General features: G+C 40.1%; 1 protein-coding gene across 6 annotated transcripts in view; it reads left to right on the plus strand.

Annotated features, from left to right (window-relative positions):
• The window catches only part of UNC79 (unc-79 homolog (C. elegans)), a 286801-nt gene that overhangs the window by 151941 nt on the left and 110257 nt on the right, over nucleotides 1-24603 (plus strand). For all 6 annotated transcript variants that reach the window (XM_010836213.1, XM_010836214.1, XM_010836215.1 and 3 more), the window contains 9 exons: nucleotides 2604-2794; nucleotides 3487-3610; nucleotides 4090-4230; nucleotides 6718-6939; nucleotides 8926-9153; nucleotides 13094-13235; nucleotides 18792-18871; nucleotides 18956-19104; nucleotides 23241-23398. In XM_010836213.1, the coding sequence (XP_010834515.1) occupies nucleotides 2604-2794; nucleotides 3487-3610; nucleotides 4090-4230; nucleotides 6718-6939; nucleotides 8926-9153; nucleotides 13094-13235; nucleotides 18792-18871; nucleotides 18956-19104; nucleotides 23241-23398 (1435 nt within the window). The remainder of the gene's footprint in view (nucleotides 1-2603; nucleotides 2795-3486; nucleotides 3611-4089; nucleotides 4231-6717; nucleotides 6940-8925; nucleotides 9154-13093; nucleotides 13236-18791; nucleotides 18872-18955; nucleotides 19105-23240; nucleotides 23399-24603) is intronic.

The following is a 24603-nucleotide window of genomic DNA, read 5'->3' on the forward strand; positions in this document are numbered from 1 at the left end:
CTTCCAAGGAGTAAGCGTCTTTTAATTTCATGGCTGCAGTCACCATCTGCAGTGATTTTGGGGTCCCCCAAAATAAAGTCTGACACTGTTTCCACTGTTTCCCCGTCTATTTCCCATGAAGTGATGGGACCAGATGCCATGATCTTCGTTTTCTGAATGTTGAGCTTTAAGCCAACTTTTTCAGTCTCCCCTTTCACTTTCATCAAGAGGCTTTTGAGTTCCTCTTCACTTTCTGCCATAAGGGTGGTGTCATCTGCATATCTGAGGTTATTGATATTTCTCCCGGCAATCTTGATTCCAGCTTGTGTTTCTTCCAGCCCAGCGTTTCTCATGATGTACTCAGGGAAGTGCAAATCAAAAGTACAATGAGATATCACCTTATACCTGTCAGAATGGCTGTTACCAAAAAGATGACGAATAGCAAGCACTGATGAGGGTGTGGAGAAAAGGAAACTTTTGTGCCCTGTCTATGGGAATGTGATGCATCTGCTATGGAAAACAGTATGGGGATTCCTCAAAAAACTTAAAAACAGAACTATCATATGATTCAGCAACTCCACTGTTGGCCATTTTGCCCAAAGAAAGCAAAAACACTAATTAGAATAGATATATGCACCCCTATATTAATTGCAGCATTATTTACAATATACAAGACCTGGAAGCAACCTAAGTGTCCATGGATAGATGAATGTATAAAAATGTGGTACATACGTGATGGAATATTGCTCAACCATAAAAAAGAATGAAAAAGAATGTTGCCTTTATGACAACATGGATAAGCCTACAGAGCATTATGCTAACTGAAATAAGTCAAAGAAAGACAAATACTGAATGATTTCACTTATATGTGGAGCCTAAAAAAACAAATGAATAAACATAACAAAACAGAGACAGAGTTGTAGATACAAAGAAGAAACGGTGTTTCCCAGAGCGGAGGAGGTTTGGGAGAAGAGAGAAATAGGTGAGAAGTTTAAGAGGCATAAACTTCCAGTTGCAAAATAAATGAATCACAGATATGAAATGTACAGTGTAGGGGGAATAGAGTCAGTAACTAATATCTTTATATGGTGACATGATAACTAGATTTATTGTGGCGATCATTTTGAAATGTATAGAAATATCAAATCACTATGGAAAGATGGAGGGCAGGAGGGAAAGGGGACGACGGAGGATGAGATGGTTGGATGGCATCACTGACTCAATGGACATGAGTTTGGGTGGGCTCTGGGAGTTGGTGATGGACAGGGAGGCCTTGCATGCTGCAATTCAAGGGATTGCAAAGAGTCGGACATGACTGAGCGACTGAACTGAACTGAAGTTGTATGACAGGAACTAACATGGTGCTATTGGTCAATCATCCTTCAAAAAGGAACAAACCAACTCATGGAAAAAGAGATCATATTTATGGTTACCAGAGGTGGGGGTGGTGGAAAGGGGAATTAGATAAAGGCAGTCAAAAGGTACAAAATTTCAGTTATAATACCAGGATATAATGTAAAAGCATGATAAATATAATTAACATTGCTGTTTATGTCAAAGTTAAGAGAGTACATTTTAAGAGTTCTCATCACAAGGGAAAAATACCTTTCTATTTCTTTTATTTTGTATCTACATGGGATGATGTACTTAATCACTCAGTCATGTCCAATTCTTTGTGACCCCATGGACTGTAGCCTGCCAGGCTCCTCTGTTCATGGGGATTCTCCAGCCAAGAATACTGGAGTGGGTTGCCATGCCTTCCTCCAGGGACGGAAGTTCACTATATCTACTGTAGTAATTGTTTCATGATGTATGTAAGTCAAATCAGTATGTTACAGACTTTAAACTTATACACTGCTGTATGTCAATCATAACTCAGTAAAACTGCAAGGGAAAAATAATGAAGTTTCCCCCCAAATTTGTGTTACATGGTAAAGATCTAGGACCAGTCAACCCTTTGTTACTTTGATACATGTAATAGTAATATATATTTATCTAAAATCAGAATTACAAACAGAACCTCAAGTTGTGATTTTAAGATTTTATGCCTTAGAAAATTAATATCCTATCTTAATTAGTTAAAAAAAATACCATTTTTTAAAAATTCATGGATTCAACCAGCTTTAGAACATTCTTAGGAAAAAAATTGTGACAGAATATGCAGTGTAGGAAAAAAAGAGTACTCTCTGCCACTTCATTTTCCATGAAGAAAAGTCTCCAGTACAAAGTGTACAGTAGTAGAAATCTATGTTCCTTTGAAATGCAGGTATAACTGCACATATTTGCAGGGGATTTGTCACACCTTAGAAATAAAGCTTCATTGTTCTAGGAATAAATTTTTGGAATTTTAATGCACATACGATTTGGAAAATCTGCAGTAAAATAGTTCAAGTTCAGTCTCTGGTCAGTGTTTGGATCTATTTGCAACTGTTTTCTTTTTGGAAACTAAGGGATCCTGGTGGTTTGTAGTTTTTTCACAAACCTCACTCAATATACTTGGCACAGGTTTCAGATGTAATGGATTGTGGTCTTTCTCTGTACCCATTTCATTCAGTATTTCCTTGGGTATAAATGTAACGAGTGCATTTTGTTCTTTTCCCCTGTGGCTGTGGAAATCCCATCAGGTTGGTGGATACTGGGATAAATCCTGTAGCACAGTGACTCAGCTGAAGGAAGGTCTCAACCGAATCCTCTGCCTGATCCCCTACAATGTGATCAGTCAGTCCGTGTGGGAATGCATCATGCCGGAGTGGCTGGAAGCCATCAGAACAGAAGTCCCAGATAATCAGTTAAAAGAATTCAGGGAAGTATTAAGGTGGGTAAGTAGTTTAATGAAGTCACTGTAATTATAATGATATCTAGCATTTATGAAGCATGTACTGTGTGCCAGGCACTGTGCTAAGTGTTTTATATAACCTTATAGATTTTTTACAAACCTACTGAGAAATTTGAATGTTCAAATAGAAGCTTTTGTTGTTTTTATTGTTATTCAGTCGCTCAGTTGCGTCTGATTCGGCGACCCCATGGGATTGGACATGACTGAGCGACTGAACAATAATTGCTGTAAATTGTGCCAAGATGATCTGTAATTGTTCAGAAAGGATTTTGTTCTGATGGGATAATAAATAGATATTGTTTGTTTACAAATAAAGTATATAATAAAAACATTGTTTATCTTCAAATATAATTATGATTTGGATAAAGTTGGAAAAGTACAAAGGGACACGTTTTAAGATGCTGAGAAGCAACTCTAGTTTCTTAGAAAATGCAATTCCTTCTATTAAATGCAGTGTGAATATGAACACTAATGTTATCAACAACCATAAGGATTATTCATATCTGTTCTAAGGACATAAGCTATTACAATAAAATGAAACATGCTAATAACTGTTCAGAACTCAGACTAATCTAGAATGTTTGGTTCCCCAAATAAGATATAGTTGGGAAGACAACAGTAAACCCCAATATATACCTTTGATCATTTACTTTTGTTGCTTTGCTTTCCAGCAAAATGTTTGACATTGAGCTTTGCCCTCTACCTTTTTCAATGGAAGAGATGTTTGGCTTTATTAGTTGTCGGTTCACAGGATACCCTTCCTCCGTGCAGGAACAAGCTTTACTGTGGCTTCATGTAAGTGAATCATACTTTTGATCATTTTGGGCAATAGCTTTTAGCTTATGAACTTTAGCTCCTCAGGTAGGGCAGCAGGGAGTTACTGCAAAGAATCTGTAAATCTGTATGTTTGTTAATTGCAGATTGGTTGCAGATTATACCAGTTCAGGAGAAAAGCAATGAACCAAGGCAACAAGAATGACATGGAAAGAAGGGGACAGGAGATACTTTGTTAGAAGTTTTGTTAGAAAGAACATGGCAATTTATCCAATGTGGAGGGTGGAGGAGTCGGAATATTTGATGATAGCTTTGAATTTTTTAGTATGAAAAATTGAGGACAACTGCAGATAGAATAAAATTGAGGACAACTGCAGATAGAATATGTGAGGCTAATGTCCTTATGTTCAATAGGTCACTTTATGAAAAAGTGTTAAATGTAGTTTTTTTGGAGTTTTAAAGTTTATGTTTTGGGGGGACATATGCCTTTTTTTCCCCAGGTATTATCGGAGTTAGACATCATGGTTCCACTTCAGCTATTAATCAGTATGTTTTCTGATGGAGTTAATTCTGTCAAAGAACTGGCAAATCAAAGAAAATCAAGAGTCAGTGAACTGGCAGGGAACCTTGCAGCTCGAAGGGTAATTATTGCCATAATTGTCTTTGTCTTACTTGTTAAGATTTTGAAAACTCTTGTCAATTATAGTGGGCCTTAAAGTGGCATCATCATAAACTGCTCTGGAAATGCCTTTTCATCCTATCCCATCCACTCTATTAACCTTTTAAGCACATTGAATAACAGAAAACATCGATCTAAGATATATTTGATATATTCTATAATCAGCTATTGAGTTTTAATTTTCCTTTGAGTTTTTCTCCTACACATCTCTGTTAGCTACCTCTCCCCTTGATAAACCAGAACAAAGTAGCTTGTGGGGTACTACTCCTTTTTTTTTTTTTTTGGTTTTCTGGTGAAGAAGAATTCTTTCCAGGTGCTGGGCAGATCAGTGCTTTACTTTGGGAATGAGGAGTTTGGATATTGTTGTTTGTGTGTTTTTTTCTACTGTGTTTTGGGAGAAAATGATCAGCTAGTGGTGACCGTGAGTGATACTGTCACTGTTAACTAACAGCCCATCTTACTGATCCCTTTGTGCCTCTGAGGATGAGAAAAGTCAGGATAGTCTGGTCTAAAGCATATGGAAGCTGTTGGATGTTTATGATAACTTTTCTATGGAGGACCTGATAAAGTTTCTGCTCTTGTACTGACAAGACCATGATCAGCTTTGGAGAGGCTGACTGTCATCTGGTGGTGGGTGAGGACTGTTCTGGGCTTCTAGTCCTGTCTAGCCTCTCCAAAACATCTTCCCTGCTGTATACCACAATCCTCCAGTCATTCTGCCTGCTATCTAGGATTAGAGAACATAACAAAATCATGGGATCATAGATTGTATTTAGTGCTTTTTAAAAATTTTTACAAGTTTTTAAAAATTTAAATTTACTTTTATTTCTAAAAAGTTGTTTTAGTCTCTAATAGTCAATGACCAAGGAAAGTCATGATGCTCACAAGAGCCATTCAGAGAATTTACATCTATATGTGACATTTATGTGCGTGTCTACCCAAGTTGCTTCAGTTGTATCTCACTCTTAGTGACCCTATTGGACTGTAGCCTGTCAGGCTCCTCTGTCCATGGGATTCTCCAGGCAAGAATCAATGATATTTTATAATACCGTCATACTCATAGGATTCATGCTTTTAAAATGCTTTAAAAAAAAATCATTATTTGCTCATGTACCTCATAGGAACCAGCTGCCCAATATTTATAGTTTATTTCTTTCTTTGGTTACCTTTAATATTACAGTACATGATTAACACTTTATACTGTGTAGAGTATTCACATGTAATGACATCACATGTGAAGATGTGTGAGGCCTGTGTGAGGCAGTTGGAAAGAACTTATTATCCTCATTTTACAACTACTTAACCTGAGGTTCTGTGAACTGAAGCAATTTGCCATAGATAACACTATCATGATCCAGGTATTCTGATTCTTAATGGGATACTCTTTTTTTTTTTTTTTTTACTTTTTTTTTACTTTAAATATGGTGTTCAAGGAGCTTTCTGATTATTAGAGAGATTTTAAAGAGAGAAAATATGACTTGAGACTGATGTACAGGTATGTCAGTCAGGGTCCTGCTACAGAATTTATCCCAGATGTTTAACAAAGAGTCTTTTATGGATTCTTGGCCTGTAGAGTTATGGGAAAGGTTAAGGGGGCAATAGGGTTGGTGAGACACCCAGAGGCCAGCAGTAGTTCACTGGGAAGCCTTTATATACCTATGGCTGAAGGAACAAGTGTTCCTGGGCCTTTTGGCAGCTGAAGTTATAGGGAAAGGCTGGCTAGAGGAACTGGAGAGGATGGAGATACTGCAGAAATGTAGCATCAGAGGAGCCAGGCGGGGGAGAGAAATACTCCTGCCTCTCTCTCTGCCAACTTCAGGTCTTCTGCTGGTACCTCTCATTGACTGAATCATCTGGAAGCCGTCCAGCAAGAGGGCCAGAAGAGGCTCAGTTCTTGGCATCCTTGGGCATAGAACAGGGCAGAAAAGGACAGTGAGGGCCTTTTGTGGGGGAAGAGTTGGTTCGCAAATGAAAAATAACTAGTACAATAGGCTTGATGTACTGTTGTCTCATGATAGTGTAATAATTATTATTGTCAGAGACCATTCTTCTTTTACCAGTCAATCTGAGATTCTGTGCTAATGGTTCTAAAATTGATTTGCCATGCTTTACTCTGGAAGTTGTCATTGTTCAGGTTATGGTTTTAGATAGATGCAGACAATGTAGTTGGACATGTTGGTGGGATGAAAAATATAATGGCAAAGAGGCTGCCTTCATTCTTCAGGGTGATGATGTGTCATTTACCTGACAAATAGAAAGTTTGGATGATTTTATTTCTTATTTTTATGTTTTGAGAAGATGCATGGGATTTGGAGGTAGTAATTCCATTGGCTAAGGAAGGAAATCCGTGTGACAGCTGGAAACACCTTCCACAGCATCCTCAAGTATTTTGTACAGCCATTTGAGCTTCTGTGAGCTCACTTATATGTGCTGATTTTCTTTTTTCTAGGTGAGTGTTGCCTCTGATCCTGGTCGACGAGTTCAGCACAATATGCTGAGTCCATTTCATAGTCCTTTTCAGAGTCCATTTCGGAGTCCTGTGCGTAGTCCATTTCGTAGTCCTTTCAAGAATTTTGGACACCAAGGAGGAAGGACTATTGACTTTGATTGTGAAGATGATGATATGAATCTAAATTGTTTCATCCTCATGTTTGATCTTCTCCTGAAGCAGGTAGCTGAAGCATGAACTTCCTTTAGTTCAGAGGTGAAGAATGAGGGGAAGCTCTGTATAGTGATTCTTTCTTTGTGTTGGGCATCTTCACACTTACTGAAATGATGCAGTATTACTCAGGACATTTCATAAACTTCTGTGGGGATTTTCTAAAGAGCCTGAAAAATACTTGCAATCATTGAATATCTGCAATGATGTTGACATATGAGAGTGGATATGAGTTTTAGCACTGTTAGAATTGATTCTGTTGAAAAAACTTGGTGAACAAACTGGGTAATTCTGTTTTGGGGAAGGGCAAGGTATAACTCTATAGTGATGGGCTGATTTTAATGTAAATTGATTTTTGAAGCTAATTTTAACAGAGAAGTTTAGAAAAGGCTTTGTTCATGGAACATTTCTTCTTAATTTTTTATTTTGAAATAATTTGAGACTTGCAGAAAAGTTGAAAGAATAGTACAAAAAATTCCCAATTACTTCCCCCCCAAATTCTCTGAATGTTAACACTGATCATATTTATTTCTCTTCTCTCTCTCTTAGCCTATATATGTATGTGTTAATTATAGAATTTTTTAATGAACCATTTGAAAGTAAGTTGCACACAGGATATCCCTTTATCCTTAAATCCTTTAGAGTGTATTTTCTAAAAAATGGCATTCTTTTACAGAACCGCATACAGTTGTCAAAATCAGGAAATTAATATTGTTATAACACTATTATCTATTATCAAGCTTACAGAAATTATTCATTAAAATTGATATAATCATCATATCATCTTTATAGCAAAAGAAAAAAATGATTTTTGATTGAGGACTTAATCTAGCATCATTCATTGCAATAATTTGTCCTGGCCCTTTAGTCTTCTTTATTTCAGGACAGTTCTTCAGCCTTTATCTGTCATATTCTTGACATTTCTGAAGAGTACAGTCCAGTTATTTTATAGAATATTTCTCAACACGAGTTTGACATTTCCTTATGAATCAGTTTGGGTTCAGCACTTCTGCCAGTCATGCTACAGATTTGATTTTATGTTGTTTTCAGCGTCTGATATCAGGAGGCACATGACATGATAATGTCCCATTTCAGGTGGTAATAACTTGGTTAAAGTGATTTCTGCCAGATTTCTCTACTACAAAGTCACTACTTACCCCTTTGTAATTAGTACTAACTTAGAGAGAGCTACTTTAAGACTGATTTCCCATTTCTCTTCAGGCTTTCACCTAGTTTTAGCATCCATGGGTGACTTATTTCTGAATCAATTTTTATTATGATGGTTACCAAATGATAATTTTCCAATTCTATCATTTCTTCTAATTGATTAGCTGGAATTCTACTGAAGAAGCAGGTTCTCCCTCTCTCCTATTTATATATTGATATTTATTTGTTTAATCTACTTATACCCAAGTATACTCATGAATTCTTATTTTGTTCAGTGAGCTAAAATCCATTACTATAATTATTTATTTTGAGACTCAAATTTGGCCAATGGGAGGCCCTTCAAATTGGCTTCTTTTGACATACACCCATCATTCTGTGAACACGTCCTTAATGTCTTGCATGTTAAAATGTTCCAGGCTCATTTTACATTTTTCCTGGAATCAGCCATTTCTCCCAGGAGTTCTGGTTCCTTTAGTGGATAAAGGTATTTAGAAACCAAGATCTGGACATTGGGTGAGGAGCAACATTTTTTAAATGTTTGACATCTCACAAAGTGATGGGTTTAAAAAAGAACCCTCTTTTAAATGTCTTACATGAATTAAAACTTAATTTCCATTACTTTGTATTGTGTATATATTCTTTTTAGGAGAGTCCATGGAAAGCAATGTATATTCATGGTCTGCAAGGTGTATTATCTTTAAATAATTTAATATTGTCAGCAATTAGTGAAAATTATCCCCAGTTAGAGTGCCAATAGAATATTGAACAAAAGGATCAAACTCCTCCTTCTTTTTTTTTTTTTTTTTTTGGCCTTTTTTTGATATCTTTCAGATGGAGTTGCAAGATGATGGGATCACAATGGGTTTTGAGCACAGCTTATCAAAGGACATTATTTCCATTATAAACAATGTCTTCCAAGCCCCCTGGGGGGGCTCCCACACCTGCCAGAAGGAAGAAAAAGCAATTGAGTGTAATTTATGTCAATCTAGTATTCTCTGCTATCAGCTTGCTTGTGAACTCCTGGAGAGACTGGCTCCCAAAGAAGAAAGCCGACTGGTGGTAAGCAGTTGAAGAAATGAGATGATCCACGAATAATAGTAGTCAAGACTACCGTAGGTGGTGGAATGAGTCTTCTCCAGTATTACCTTATGTTCCATGCTGGGTAACATGTGCAATTGTGTTAAAAGAAAGTTTCCCTGTTCCTTTCACCAACTCAGGCTCCTGGTAATTGATATGAAGTGAGGCTATCTTACACAGAAATCTTGAGTTAGAATTCTTGAATCTTGAGTTATGGTTGTAACATATTTATTCATACAGTTTTCATAAATACAATGCATTACTGGTATTCTTAATTTTCATCCTGGCAACAATTTAATATTTTAAATTAATTTTCATTGGACTAAAGTTGCTTTACAATGTTGTATTAGTTTCTACTATATAGTAAAATGAATTTTACTGGTATTCTTGAAACAATTTTATCACAATGTCTTGTTACGAAGTTTAGAGAACAGTGAATACTACAAAATGTACATATCAAATATTGAGTAGGTAGATTGGATGTAGACATGAAAATTCCTGATTTAACCTCAGTGTGGAAAGCTCATTGACTCTATCAGCAACCAATAAAGCTTTCACTTCATTTTCTGCTTTTTAAGAAAATTGTTTAAATAGGGAATAGCTAATATATGCCATAAATTAGCCGCTTCATATATTAGTTATTCCCTGTTTGGGCTATTTACCATCTTAAATACACACATCACCACCCTCATACATCATAGGTAGATGAACCTGAATCATTCGAGCCAGTGTTCCACATCTTCTCTTTTTCTTCCCCTAGTGTTTGTCTAGGTAGAAAGTGACTTCATTAAAAAAAAATCTTTTGAAGTCTACTATACATGCAGTAAAGTGTTTCTTCAGTTTTTAAATACCTTTCAGCCCACGTAACTCATTAGTCTTACTTGTCACAATGTACTATTCCTGCGATATGGTCTTGTAAACTCATTGGGAATATAGTTTACATCTATTACCTACAACAGTCACAGTAATAGATGGTTTGAGAACATCATCTAACTTAATGTCTAGTCAGGAAGATGTCTAAGTAAATGAAACACCATAAGACAGAGTGATGAGCATAATGAGAGAGAGATGAATGAGGTAGTTATGAGAGAACAGAAAAGGGACGAGTCCAGGTTGGACGTGTTAGAGGTGGGCAAGGTCTTCCCAGAGGAGACGGCTTCTGAGGCCTCTATGAAGGAAGACTGGAGTTAATGAAATGAAGGTGATAGGAAAGAAGGCCTTTGAGACCTAGGAAGCTCTCTGCTTAAATGATACAGAGGAAAGAGGATGATGATTTACTCAGGAAAGTGTGTAGGTCATTGTTGATAGAGCAGAGAGAAGGAGAGAAAAGGAGAGAAAGGCAGGGTCCATTTTATAATCACATTTATTAAAGGCTCTGTCTGCTAGACTAAGAAGTATGGATTTTATCTCAGTGATAATGGGGGAATCCTGAAGAATTTTAATTAGGGTGCTGCTATAATTTGATGAATTTGAGAAATTCTGCCAGTGGAGGAGAGAGATAAGAGGATTTGGATACCTGGAACAGGATTCTAGTCAGAAGATTAATTGATCACTCAGGGAAGAAACAGGGCAGCCTGAACTAAGGTAGTGATGGTGGTGATGAAGAGAAGTCACGGGACTGATGGATTTTTAGAAAAGAGAATTGACAGCGCTTGGTGTTTAGTTAGTGGGTTTTTTTTTTTTTTGATCTGTGCTGTGCAGCATGTAGGGTTTAGTTCCCTGACTAGGAATTGAACCTGTGTGCGCTGTGGTGAAAGTGCCGAGTCCTGACCACTGGACTGCCAGGGAAGTCCCTAGCTAGTGTTTAAAGTTGGAAAAATTGAGGATAAATCCATGTTCTGTGGTCTGGGAACAGATGATATTGCCATTAACAGAGAATTATAGGTGAGTTACTGGGTATATGCAGAAGAGTCAGTATGCACTGTATCGAATTTTATGGAAATCAGTTTGTAATTTGACTTAACATCTTGTTCATGGGTGACCTAGGAACAGGGCCCGTCTCATCAAAACTGAAGCTGGCAAGGATATTTTCAGAACCTTCCCAGACACCAATTTAGCGCTGAATTTTTTCTTCTTTTGTATCCCATCAGTATCCCTTTGTGTATCCCATCAGTCTTCACCTGCTTGCTTTGAGCTGGCAATCAAGTAATTCTTCAAATTTTTACTGGTTAAAGTGTTAAATAAAGAAGATACTTTAAAATTTTATTTATTTTTTAAAAGTTTTAAGTTTTATTTTATATTGGAGTGTAGTTGATTTACAGCATTGTTTAGTTTCAAGTGTACAGCAAAGTGATTAAATTATGCGTATACATATAACCATTCTTCTTCAGATTCTTTCCCCACACAGGCTGTTATAGAATACTGAGTAGAGTTCCCTGTGCTATACAGTAGGTCCTTATTGATTATCTACTTTATATATATTAGTGTGTATATATTAATCCCAAACTCCCCCCAACCTTTCCCCTAAAACAGGATGATTTTAAAAGAGGATATTTGAAGGTGGAACTTCAAAGAAAGAATAAAACTGAAATAGGAGGATAACTAGAGATGGATATTTTGAATAGTAGCCATACCCAGCATGTACACTCTCTCTCTTTCTTTTCAAATCTCTCCCACTCATTTTTCAGCTTGTTATATATAGATATACAGATGTGGTGTTAGGTATATTCACATTGTTGTATAGCCAATCTTTATATTTTCATCTTGCAAAACAGAAACTCTGTACCCATCAAATCAAACAATAATGCTCATTCCTCCCTCCCCTTAACTCTGGAGAATACCATTTTACTTTCTGTTTCTATGACTTTGACTCCTATAGATACCTCATATAAGTGGAATCATACAATATTTATCCTTTTATGACCAGCTTATGTCACTTAGCATAATGTCTTTGTGCCCAAGTGCTCGGTTGCATACCACTCTCTGTGATCCCATGGACTGTAGCCCGTCAGGCTCCTCTATCCATGGGATTTCCCAGGCAAGAATACTGGAGTGGGTTGGCATTTCCTACCCCAGGGGAATCTTCCCAACCTATGCATCAAATCCGCGTCTCTTGTGTCTCCTGCATTGGCAGGTGGATTCTTTACCACTAGTGCCACCTGGGAAGCCGGGCATAATGTCCTCAAGGTCCATTCATATTGTATTGTGTGTCAGAATTTCTTTCCTTTATAAGAGTGAATAATATTCCATTGTATGTATTTGCTACATTTTGTCTATTTGTTCATCTGTTGATGAACACTTGGGTTGCTGTACCTAGCTCTCTTTAACTTGCATGTTATAGAAATGTCTTGCTCTGAAAAATGTGACTTCCCCTAGCCACCAGTATTTGTATCCAAATATGTTGATGTGAGGGTTTCCCAGGTGCTGCAGTGGTAAAGAATTTTTCTGTCAATGCAGGAGACACAAGAAATGCAGGTTCAACTGCTGAATTGACAAGATCCCCTGGAGAAGGAAATGGCAACCCACTCCAGTATTCTTGCCTGGGAAATCCCATGGACAGAGAGGGGAGCCTGGCTGGCTACAGTCCATGGGGTCACAGAGAATCAGACACGACTGAGCACACACACACATATTGATGTGAACCCCTTATTATTCTTTGCTAATTAAGTACTGTTAGTGAACAAAATGAGCATGGGTTGGAATTACTGGGTAATTGAGACAATCACAGGAATTAAAGCAGAGGTGAGAAAGCTAGCCTAGGAAGTTTAACAATGTTTTTAAGATTTTTTTTCCATACGTATCTTAAGCTAATGAAAATGTTTCGGAAAATAGCTGATCTAAATGTCTTTGGAGGCAGTGCCTTTGCTCCCCCGGGGTTCAGCACAGGGCCTGGGACCAGCAGGTGCTCACCTATCTTTGTTGAACTAAGAGGGACTTCACATCCCTGAAGGGCTGCTCATCCGGCTGTTTGTGTTTGTTTCAGGAGCCCACAGACAGCCTTGAAGATAGCCTCCTTTCCTCCAGACCAGAGTTTATTATAGGCCCTGAAGGTGAGGAGGAGGAGAATCCAGCGAACAAGCGTGAGGAGAACCCTGGCAACTGCCCCGAGCCCATGGAACATGCTGGTAGGTGGACTGTGGCTTACTGGGAGTGGTGGGCACATCCCACCCAGTCTGCACGAACATTCAGGACCTGGGTTGCTTAGCCTACTCTAGGCTTGGGCAAGTTCAGACTGGTGCACATGAACCATTTCTCTCAAGATTATGAAGTGAACAGATCCAGGGCGTGCTTCTAGTAGAGCAGAAGTCCCTGAGCATGTTCCTGGCAACTGGAGCTTGTGAGCAACAAAACCCACCCTGTCAGGGAAGGCAGCATCTCCACACTGAATCGTGTTCTCTACGGAGAAGCAGCTGTGAACTAAGGTTGAAGGGCCAAACTCGGGGAGACAGTGAAGGACAGGGAAGCCTGGCGTGCTGCAGTCCCTGGGGTCACAGTCAGACACGACTGAGCGACTAAACAACAGCAACCAAGTGGAGGGGGCCAGCGCTCTTGAGAGCTACTCAGGTCATTTGGCCAAAGCACGGTGCTTTTGGATAGAGGTGGCCAAAGCTGCGCCCCCAGGGCTTTGGCTGGGACCTTGGATGGGCTCATCATGAGCAGCTGTACAAGTCATACTCTAAGGCTACTTGGTTGGCTCTGCTCAGAGCTGGGAAGAGGGATGCCCTCATTCTAGTTTGCTTAAAGGCTCTGTGTAGGCTAATTGGGAGCAGCAAGATGGCAGGAACCGGCCCCCATGAAATCATCTCCAGCTCTTCAAACTCTGAAGGGGTTTCAGGAATTTAGGGTGTGACCTCACGTCTCTCTGGCAAAGCCTGGTTTCTGGATCTGCACTGTGGCACTCTCTGAATTTATATCTTCCTGCTTCCACAATCCTGAACTGGCCCCTGGGGGACCCGCTCCCCAGAACCAAAGTTTGGGAAGCACAGGCTTTCCATCACCCCTTCAGTGAGCAGCAAACATTAAATAACTATTTTGGGGGCTCGTTTTCAGCTCATGGCGCATCTGGTCAGACCAGGGTAACTACATTGTTAGTACAGACTGCTTGGTTAGAACTCACTGCTTCAGCAGGAACTGTATAAATAGTTAGTTGAGGGGTGAATATATTGACTTCCCAGGTGGCTAAAGTGGTAGAGAATCCGCCTGCCAATGCATGAGACGTGGGCTTGATCCCTGGGTTGGAAAGATCCCCTGGAGGATGAAATGGTAACCCACACCAGTATTCTTGCTTGGAGAATCCCAGGAACAGAGGAGCCTGGCAAGCTACAGTCCATGGGATTGCAAAGAGTCAGACAGGACTGGCACACACACAAACAAAATGCTGACTCTCACTATTTAGAACCATTGACACTTAGAAAAGGGAACACCTGAGATCACCTGCTTCATTGGTTCTTAGTGTGTACTGCTGCTACTGCTAAGTTGCTTCAGTCGTGTCCGACTCTGTGCGACCCCATAGACAGCAGCCCACCAGGCTCCCCTGTCCCTGGGATTCTCCAGGCAAGAACACTGGAGTGGGTTGCCATTTCCTTCTCCAATGCATGAAAGTGAAGAGTGAAAGTGAAGTCGCTCAGTCGTTTCCGACTCTTAGCGACCTCATGGACCGCAGCCCACCAGGCTCCTCCGTCCATGGGATTTTCCAGGCAAGAGTACTGGAGTGGAGTGCCATTGCCTTCTCTGCTTAGCGTGTACTAGAGGTTGTAAATCTCTGTGTTTTCTTTTGACCATCCTTAATTGGGTGGCAGTTGGTGAGAAGATGTGGGCAAAGGATGAGCAGACCCAGGCTCCCACCCTGCTTCAGCCAGAGCGCTCTGTCTTGTGCTATTTCATATGTTGGAGTTCTACGTAAGATTCTGTTTCAACAAAGGACTTCATGGAAAGAGATTTGAAACCTGCCGATCTAGGTCAGCCTTCTCACTGTGTGGATGAGGAAAGTACGTCCGGGATGGTTGAGCATCTTGCTCGTGGTCATGTAGCTCGTGTTGTTCACTCCTGATTTATACTTTATGCTCAACATGATTCCAAAATGTAATGGAGCATCAGGGTCATCTGAGGAGTTGAAACACAAACACAGTGAAATGAGCTCCGCCTGCTCACCCTTGATCCTGGGTGTACCTGGGGTGGGAGACTGGAAATTGGTAACCCGAACATTGTGCAACTAGTTAGTGGCAGGGATGAGACTAGAACCTACGTCTCTGGGTTTATTTAGATTTACTAATTATTTGCCAAGGCTGAGGCCCAAGCCATGTTTCTATCAGGAATTAATGCCTAAGGAAAGCATGGATTTCACTTATTATTTTTTTTCTCTGAAAGCCACATGGTGGATTTAGTCTTTTTTAAAAAAAATAATTATTTTAATTGGAGGGTAGTTACTTTACAATATCGTGGTGGTTTTTGCCATACATCGACATGAATCAGCCATGGGTATCCATGTGTCCCACCACCCTGAACCCTGCTCCCATCACCCTCCCTATGCCATCCCTCTGGGTGTCCCAGAGCATCAGCTTTGAGTGCTCTGCATCATGCATCAAACTTGTACTGGGTCATCTATTTTACATATGGTAATATTCATGTTTCAGTGCTATTCTCTCATATAATCCCACCCTTGCCTTCTTCCGCATAGGCTAAAAGTCTGTTCTTTACATCTGTATCTCTTTTGTTGGGTTGCCTATAGGGTCGTCGTTACCATCTTTCTAAATTCCATGTATGTGCATTAATATGCTATATTGATGTTTCTCTTTCTGACTTATTTCACTCTGTATAATAGGCTCCAGTTTCATCCACCTCATTAGAACTAACTCAAATGTGTTCTTTTTTTAAAATAGCTGAGTAATATTCCATTGTGTATATGTACCACAACTTCCTTATCCATTTGTCTGCTGATGGACATCTAGGTTGCTTCCATGTCCTAACTGTTGTAAACAGTGCTGTGATGAACACTGGGGTACATGTGTCTCTTTCAATTCTGTTTTCCTTGGTGTGTGTGCCCAGCAGTGGGATTCTTGGGTAGTATGGGCTGTTCTATTTCTACTTCCAGTTTTTAAAAGAATCTCCACACTGTTCTCCATAGTGGCTGTACTAGTTTGCATTCCCACCAACAGTGTAAGAAGGTTCCTTTTTCTCCACACCCTCTCCGGCATTTATTGTTTGTAGACTTTGTGATGGCAGCCATTTTGACCGGCATGAGATGGTACCTCATTGTGATTTTGATTTGCATTTCTCTGATAATGAGTGATGTTGAGCATCTTTTCATGTGTTTGTTAGCCATTTGTATGTCTTATTTGGAGAAATGTCTGTTTAGTTCTTTGGCCCATTTTTTTATTGGGTCATTTATTTTTCTACAGTTGAGCTGCAGGAGCTGCTTGTATATTTTGGAGATTAATTCTTTGTCAGTTGCTTCATTTGCTATTATGTTCTCCCATTCTGAAGGCTGCCTTTTCACCTTGCTTATAGTTTCCTTCATTGTACAAAAGCTTTTAAGTTTAATTAGGTCCCATTTGTTTATTTTTGTTTTTATTTCCATTACTCTGGGAAGCGTAATCTTGCTGTGATTTATGTCAAAGTATTCTGCCTATGTTTTCCTCTAAGAGTTTTATAGTTTCTGGTCTTACATTTAGATCTTTAATCCATTTTGAGTTTATTTTTGTGTATGGTGTTAGATAGTGTTCTAGTTTCATTCTTTTACAGGTGGTTGACCAGTTTTCCCAGCACCACTTGCTAAAGATACTGTCTTTTCTTCATTGTATATTTTTGCCTCCTTTGTCAAAGATAAGGTGTCCATAGGTGTGTGGATTTATCTCTGAGCTTTCTGTTTTGTTCCATTGATCTATATTTCTGTCTTTGTGCCAGTACCACACTGTCTTGATGATTGTTAGTACAGTCTTAAGTCTGGTAGGTTGATGGATTTCACTTACGATCTAATAACCTGTGCTCTTTCTGTGTAAATAGATTTTTTTAACTCAACATAGTGCACAAATCAATTAATTGCCATTTGAATAATGGTTAAAATCAAGCAATTGATTTTTATAAATTATACTTCCCCTTGTGCTTAATTGTTTATAAGCTCCACTTACCTAAACATTTGCTCTATTCACCTCCCCTAAACACTGCTTCAGGCTCTGGTCACAGTTTCTGGTCTATTTTTCCTCTCTTACTCTCTGCTGTTTGCAGGACACAGTTATAACTTGTCTCCTCAGGGAGGAGGAATTGTTTCCCAAGACCCGCCTTCCCTGCTGCCGAGCACCCTGGTCCTGCTTCTGCTTTGTGGGTCTTCAGATGGGGTTCTTGAGCTCTTCTGTCAGAGATTAGCGGAACGCTCTATTGATATATGTTCAGTGGTTTCCTCCTCTTTCTAGAATATTTCCTGTTTCCTGTTTTGTGGCCTGGCACCTATTTCTTACAGTAGTCAGATATGTTCTCCATTAAAAATACTAAAAAAAATTTTTATGCTAGACAAAGATGGTTTCACTCCCAGTGGCTATCCTAGGAATTGCCAAAACTTATAATAGTGATTTGAAAACATTTTACACTAGTTTCTACATTTGAGAATTAACTTGTGAATTCTTTTCTCTGACATGCCTCACTTACAATATACCTTCCTCAAGTCACCCCCCTACCCCCAACTATAGAGGCAAAGGTCTTTTTAGAGATCTTCACAAGAAGATAAAACCATGAATAGTTCTCACTTAAATATTCTCAAGTCTTTAAAAGTATCCTTTTTTTTTTTGTGCAAGAGTAAGTCCTGTGCATGTGTGAAAAGGATACATGTGAATCCTGGGGTAAATCCTTAGGTGTTAATACAACTTGCGTATGTCTCTTTGAAAGTGAAAAAGAAAGTAAAAGTGTTAGTTGCTCAGTCGCTCAGTCATGTCTGACTGTTTCTGACCCCAAGGACTGTGTAGCCCATCAGGTCCTCTGTCCATGAAATTCTGCAGGAAGAATTCCAGAATGGGTAGCCATTCCCTTCTCCAGGGGATCTTCCTGACCCAAGAATCAAACCCTGCCTGCACTACAAGCAGATTCTTTACCATCTGAGCTACCAGGGAAGCCCACATCTCTCTTTAATACCTGCATTCCCTAGTGGCTCAGATGGTAAAGAATCTGCCTTCAATGCAGGAGACCCAGGTTTGATCCCTGGGTTAGGAAGATCCCCTGGAGAAGGAAATGGCAATCCACTCCAGTGTTCTTGCCTGGGAAATTCCATGGAGAGGAGCCTGGCGGGCTATAGTCCATGGGGTTGTAAAGAGTCAGACATGACTGAACAATTAACATTTTCACACTATACTATCTCCCTTTCAAATAGGAAGGCAAACCTAGCCAAGCCCTAGGCCCCTCCAGGTATCAGTAGAACTAGGTGCCCACAGGAGCATAGGGCTGGGCTGGGGTTGCTTCAGGGAATGAAAGATATCTGAATACACAGTGGGAGTTGGAAGCTGAGGATCCTAAATCTAGCTTTCCCTCACTTGCATTATGGAAAGTATATATGCTTACTTGGAGAGCAAAGAAACACTTTACATGAATATTTTTAATATATTCTATATTTACTTCTCTTCATTTTATGGTCTTGATAATTCATGAATGATGGGGAAAAGAGTTGTGCTAACTTGTGTGTAATTATTTCTTCCTAGCAATAAAGAATGATACTGAAAGAAAGTTTTGCCACCAGCAGCTTCCAGTAACGTTGAGACTAATATACACCATTTTCCAGGTATGTTTTTTGAGATATTTGAATATTTTATTTGGTAGCATTGCCATTTGCGATAACTCAGTAAACATGTGATTCTTTGCATAGGAAATGGCTAAGTTTGAAGAGCCAGACATTCTTTTTAATATGCTCAATTGCCTGAAGATCCTCTGTCTACATGGAGAGTGTTTATACATTGCTAGAAAAGATCATCCTCAATTTTTAGCCTATATTCAGGATCATATGCTGATTGCAAGGTATGTCTTTCCTAATAGTGTTTTTGTCTGTTTCTATTTTAGATTTCATCTGTGAAAATCAGTGTTAGAATAAGACTTATCAATTCATTGGGTTCTTTCTCTTAGTCAGGACAGACTAATTTGCCTATAGGAACTACTTACATTTCTTTTATAGAGTCTAATTTTTTAAGTATATCAACATGAGGAATAGTAATTTGCTAGATACTGTAGAAGTAGAAAAGGCAAAATAAGGATTATTTTATGCCTTTTAATTGTTAGATGACTTAAGAATACAGTGTATGCTAGAAAAATGTCAATTGGTATAAGTTAATAGATACCAAGTACAACTAAGACTCAACATCTTACTTGAAGTAGTACTGCTAATAAGCATCTAAATCTCTCCATATATTGTCTGAAAAGTTATTTTTTAGACATTCCTGAAGCATTTTGAGAAAAATAATAAAATATTGTCCTAGATTTACTAATTATTTTCTTCCTGACAACCTTAAAATAACTGTTACAGTGTTCTTGGAAATAAGTCAAAAAATATAATTCTCATTTAATATGTAAGCAAATGAGATAATTGAAAAACAAAAGTGTGGTTCAGGTTAACTTGGCTTCCCAGATGGCTCAGTGGTAAGGAATCCACCTGCCAGTGCAGGAGACGCAGGTTGGATCCCTGGATCGAGAAGATCCCCTGGAGAAGGAAATGGCAGCCTACTCCAGTATTTCTGCCTGGAGAATCTCATGGGCAGAGAAGCCTGGAGGGCTACAGTCCAGAGGGTCGCACAGAGTTGGACATGACTTAAGTGACTTAGAATGGAAAGCGAAGCTGGAGGTTGGGACACAAGAGTGAAAGGCCTTTGAAAATAGAGGCTTTGTTGTTGTTTGAAGTCATGTCTGACTCTTTTGCGACCGCATGGACTGTAGCCTGCCAGGCTCCTTTGCCTATGGAATTTTCCAGGCAAGAATACTCAAGTGGGTTGCCATTCCCTTCTCCAGGGGATCTTCCTGCACTGTGTCTCCTGCACTGGTAGCTGGATTCTTTGCCACTGATCCACCAGGGAAGCCCAATGTTTACATTTGTTGATCTAGTTATAATAATATAGACATGTCACGGTGGCTCAAAGAACCTGCCTGTAATGTGGGAGACCGTGTTCAATCCCTGAGTCGGGAAGAAGGGAATGGCAACCCACTCCAGTATTCTTGCCTGGTGAATCCCCATGGACTGAGGAGCCTGGCAGGGGGTTGCAAAGAGTCGGACATGACTGACTACACTACTACTACTTACTTAATGGTATTTGGAGATCTTTGGAAGATTTTGAAACAATGAACAGGGTCAGAATTGTACTTTCATAGCATGAGTATGAAGAAAAGGGGCTTCCCTGGTAGCTCAGCTCATAAAGAATCCACCTGTAATGCAGGACACCCTGGTTTAACTTCTGGGTCAGGAAGATCCCCTGGAGAAGGGACAGGCTATTCTTGGGCTTCCCTGGTGGCTCAGACAGTAAAGAATCCACCTGTAATGCAGGAGACCTGGGTTTGATCTCTGGGTTGCGATGATCCCTTGGAGGAGGGCATGGCAACCCACTCTAGTATACTTGCCTGTAGAATCCCATGGACAGAGGAGCCTGGTAGGCTACAGTCCATGGGGTCACAAAGAGTCAGATGTGACTGAGTGACTAAGCACAGCACAGCACATGAAGAAAAGAGATCACTGGGGACCATCCGCATTTGAGGGTGTGCAAAGAGCTTGCAAAGGCTTTGGGAATGTTAAGATATAATACAGAACTTCCTACTGAAAAGTTTGTTTGAAGAGGAGGGAATGATCAGACACTTAGAGGGGAAAAGAAGTGGATGTCAAGTGTGTTTTGAATAAAGACGTTTGGAACATTTATGGTCCATAGAAAGAAGTAGAGGAAAGGGAGTAGTTGGTGGAGCCAAGTCCTGGAAGGCAGGCACATGAGATCAAGAACAAGGGTGGGGAGAAAGAGGAGGGATGCCTTTTCCTTTGAAAGGAGATGCATTTGCAGGAAAAGGAAAAGTGTCAAGGGGATCATAACAAGTAACTAGAACCTTAAGAATAGTACATGCTGATGTCTTCCTCTGAGAGGGAAGGGGCGATAAAGATTGAGTTGGGAGTTTGAAGAATATGGAAAAAGTGTGGAACAGGTTACATAAGGGAAGCAGTAAGGCATCAGCAAGAAATCATCAAAGAAACACTAGCCTTGGGGCCTTGCCGAGGTGAGCTGGCACCTAACTGTGATGCGCCAGGCATGTAGGAATTTGTGGATTTTTTTCACCAGTACTCTGGGGCCTGAAAGTGGATAAAAGTAGGCAATAGGTTTATTCAGGAGTGGGAATTAGTGCTTTGATTATGGTGGAAGGTCAGAGGGATGAGGAATTCCAGAGGATCAAAATGGTTGACTCTGGGATCCCGTCTAAAACTGGAGGCAAGCGAAGCCAAAAGAGGTTTGACATTTGGGGGAAGAGTATAGAAAAGAGGGAAAAATAGCCTAAGTCAGGATCAGAGGTGGGAACTGAATGTTCTCAGCCTTCCTGAGGGGAGGTCAGTGACTCACCCAATAGAGTAAGATAAAGGCCACCGAGACTGAGGAAGAGGTGGACCTGTGAGACCATGGCTGGATTCACTAGAGACATTGGCAGAGGCTTGGATGAGGAGGAAGTCTAGCAGGGACCACATTCAGCAGGGAAGGGAGAGGGGACAGGGCCCTGTAAGTAGATGGCATGGGTTTCAATAGAAAGAGGTTGGTAAGAGAAGGCCTGGAGGAAGCCATGGGAACCAAGGATTGTGTGGAGCTAGTGAAGACTAGGATGAAGATTCATAGAGAGGTTAAGGGGAAATTGTGTTACCAGCAAGATGTCAGGTTTCAGCTAAGATGGAGGGGGAAATATACTAGTTTCCTAGGCTGCCCTAAGAAATGACTACGAACTGAGTGGCAAAAAACTTTATAGTCTTGCTTGGAAGTCAAATGTCATGTTGATTCTGGTATTAACTTTAGAGCCAAAGAGGAAACAAAACAGAATAAACCAAAGTGAAAACAAACAAAAGCCATACTTCAGATAACTGAATAAAAAATTTGAAAATATTATTACTAAAAATATGCATTCAGAATTATTCTGGCATGTATTGTTAGGGACTTTGCTTTAACTTACTAAGGTGTGTTTTTGAGCAGTATTGGTCTGATTTTAGGAATGGCAAGTATTCCTAAGGTGTTACCAGGGATGCCTCCCCCTTTCTGTTTATTTTCCCTCTCTCGTCTCCCACCCCTCTCTCCCTCCCTGCACATTGCTTAGCCTTGTTCCCTCTGTGCTGGCTTTCAGCAGGCTGCCCCTGTGAGGTGGGACAGGGTGGCCAGCAGCTCTAGAGCCACATCTCACTTTATTCTTGAGATTTCAGAGTACATACCAAAGCCTGGAAAAGGATGCCAGCATTCCCGTGCTTGGTCACATGCCCACCCCTGGACTAATCACTCTATTCATTACATTGAAGTATTCTGATCAGTCTGGGCTTTGTGTTCACTCTTGGGATAGAGAAGATGGGGGAACTTGATTAACAACCCTGCCAGTTGGTACAGAGGCTGTTCTTAATAGGAAGAGAGTTGTTTGCTAGAATAAGAATAAAAGGATGCTAGGCAAACAAAACCAATAAAATTCTCCAGATGTTCACTATAAGAGCATTTTCAAAAATCACTTATCACCTCATCATCTTAACATAACTAATATCAGTTATTATTTAACAGTTATTGTCCATTTATGTACCTGGATTTATAATATACAGTTTAAAACTTTATGTTAACATGCAATGTTAACCGGTAGCGTTTTTCTGTGTTCTTATATATAAGTAATTTCTTTAAAAAAAATTAACATAGGAAAGGGCTTCCCTGGCAGTTCAGTGATTAAGGCTCCACCTTAATGCGGGGGGTTGAGGGTTCGATCCCTGGTTGGGGAATTAAGGTCCTACATGCCACAGAATGCAGCCAAACATTTAAAAAGAATTAACATAGAAAAAGAGTGTATCAGAGCATCCCTACCAGCCATCTGTTAACGACACTTCCCATAAATTAAGATAATAAGATTTATTTCTAGAAAGTTTGTTGTAACTGTAACCACTTTGCTTTTTCTTGATTCCCCAGCCTGTGGAGAGTCGTCAAATCTGAATTCTCCCAGCTGTCTTCGCTGGCAGTTCCTCTCCTTCTTCACGCTTTGTCACTTCCTCATGGTGCTGACATCTTTTGGACAATCATAAATGGCAATTTCAACAGCAAAGACTGGAAGATGAGGTTTGAAGCAGGTACCTCTGTATTAGCTTAAAAATTCTCTCTGGTTCACCAGGTAAACCAGATGTCCAGTCATGATATCTCTTTCCGGCCCTTCCTTTTCCTCCCTTCTTTTTAGAAGGTGTAGTCCTGCTTGCTAATGTTCTTTGTTGGCTCTACTTAATTGAGCTTCCTTGATAAAAGAATTTTTCAGGATGGTCCTTAGGTAGGTTGACCCTGTCTAGGTTTGTCTAAGATAGTCCCAGTGAATGCCTGTTGTCCAGAAGTGCTTATTAATTGTACCCCTGTTTACTCTCAAAGGGGTTCTGGTGTGAATGGTAGTCAGCCTAATGGGTTACTTGCAGTGGAATACCTGGAAATGTTCGCTTAAAATGCAGATTACTGGGCCTCATCCTAGACCTACTGCATCAGAATTTTAGGAGGTGAGGCCAGAAATCTATATTTCTAACAAGTTCTCTCCAGGTAATTCAGTGAAGTTTGAGAAGCTCTGCTGTTGTACTCTTGCCATTGAAACATCAGGGACCAAGTCTGCAGTGATGCTTGTAATTCCTAGTGCTTAGAATGGCAGGTTCCTAGAGGAACAGGGTATGGAACGAACCTGAGTGTGTCTTAGTCTTATATCTGCTGGCCTCACTGTCACTCTAATCTGCTGGTACTCCCACTCTCAAGGGGTAGCAAGCAGGGTTGGCACACCACAGTGTGCCTGATCAGAATGGTTCGGTATATTTTCAGTTCAGTTCAGTTCAGTCGCTCAGTCGTGTCTGACTCTTTGCTACCCCATGAATCGCAGCACACCAGGCCTGCCTGTCCATCACCAGCTCCCGGAGTTCACTCAGACTCACGTCCATCAAGTCAGTGATGCCATCCAGCCATCTCATCCTCTGTTGTCCCCTTCTCCTCCTGCCCCCAATCCCTCCCAGCATCAGAGTCTTTTCCAATGAGTCAACTCTTCACATGAGGTGGCCAAAGTACTGGAGTTTCAGCTTCAGCATCATTCCTTCCAAAGAAATCCCAGGGCTGATCTCCTTCAGAATGGACTGGTTGGATCTCCTTGCAGTCCAAGGGACTCTCAAGAGTCTTCTCCAACACCACAGTTCAAAAGCATCAATTCTTTGGCACTCAGCTTTCTTCACAGTCCAACTCTCACATCCATACATAACCACTGGAAAAACCATAGCCTTGACTAGATGGACCTTTGTTGGCAAAGTAATGTCTCTGC

The sequence above is a fragment of the Bison bison genome, unplaced genomic scaffold (assembly GCF_000754665.1).
Source record: "Bison bison bison isolate TAMUID 2011002044 unplaced genomic scaffold, Bison_UMD1.0 scf7180017864061, whole genome shotgun sequence".
NCBI lineage: Eukaryota > Metazoa > Chordata > Mammalia > Artiodactyla > Bovidae > Bison > Bison bison.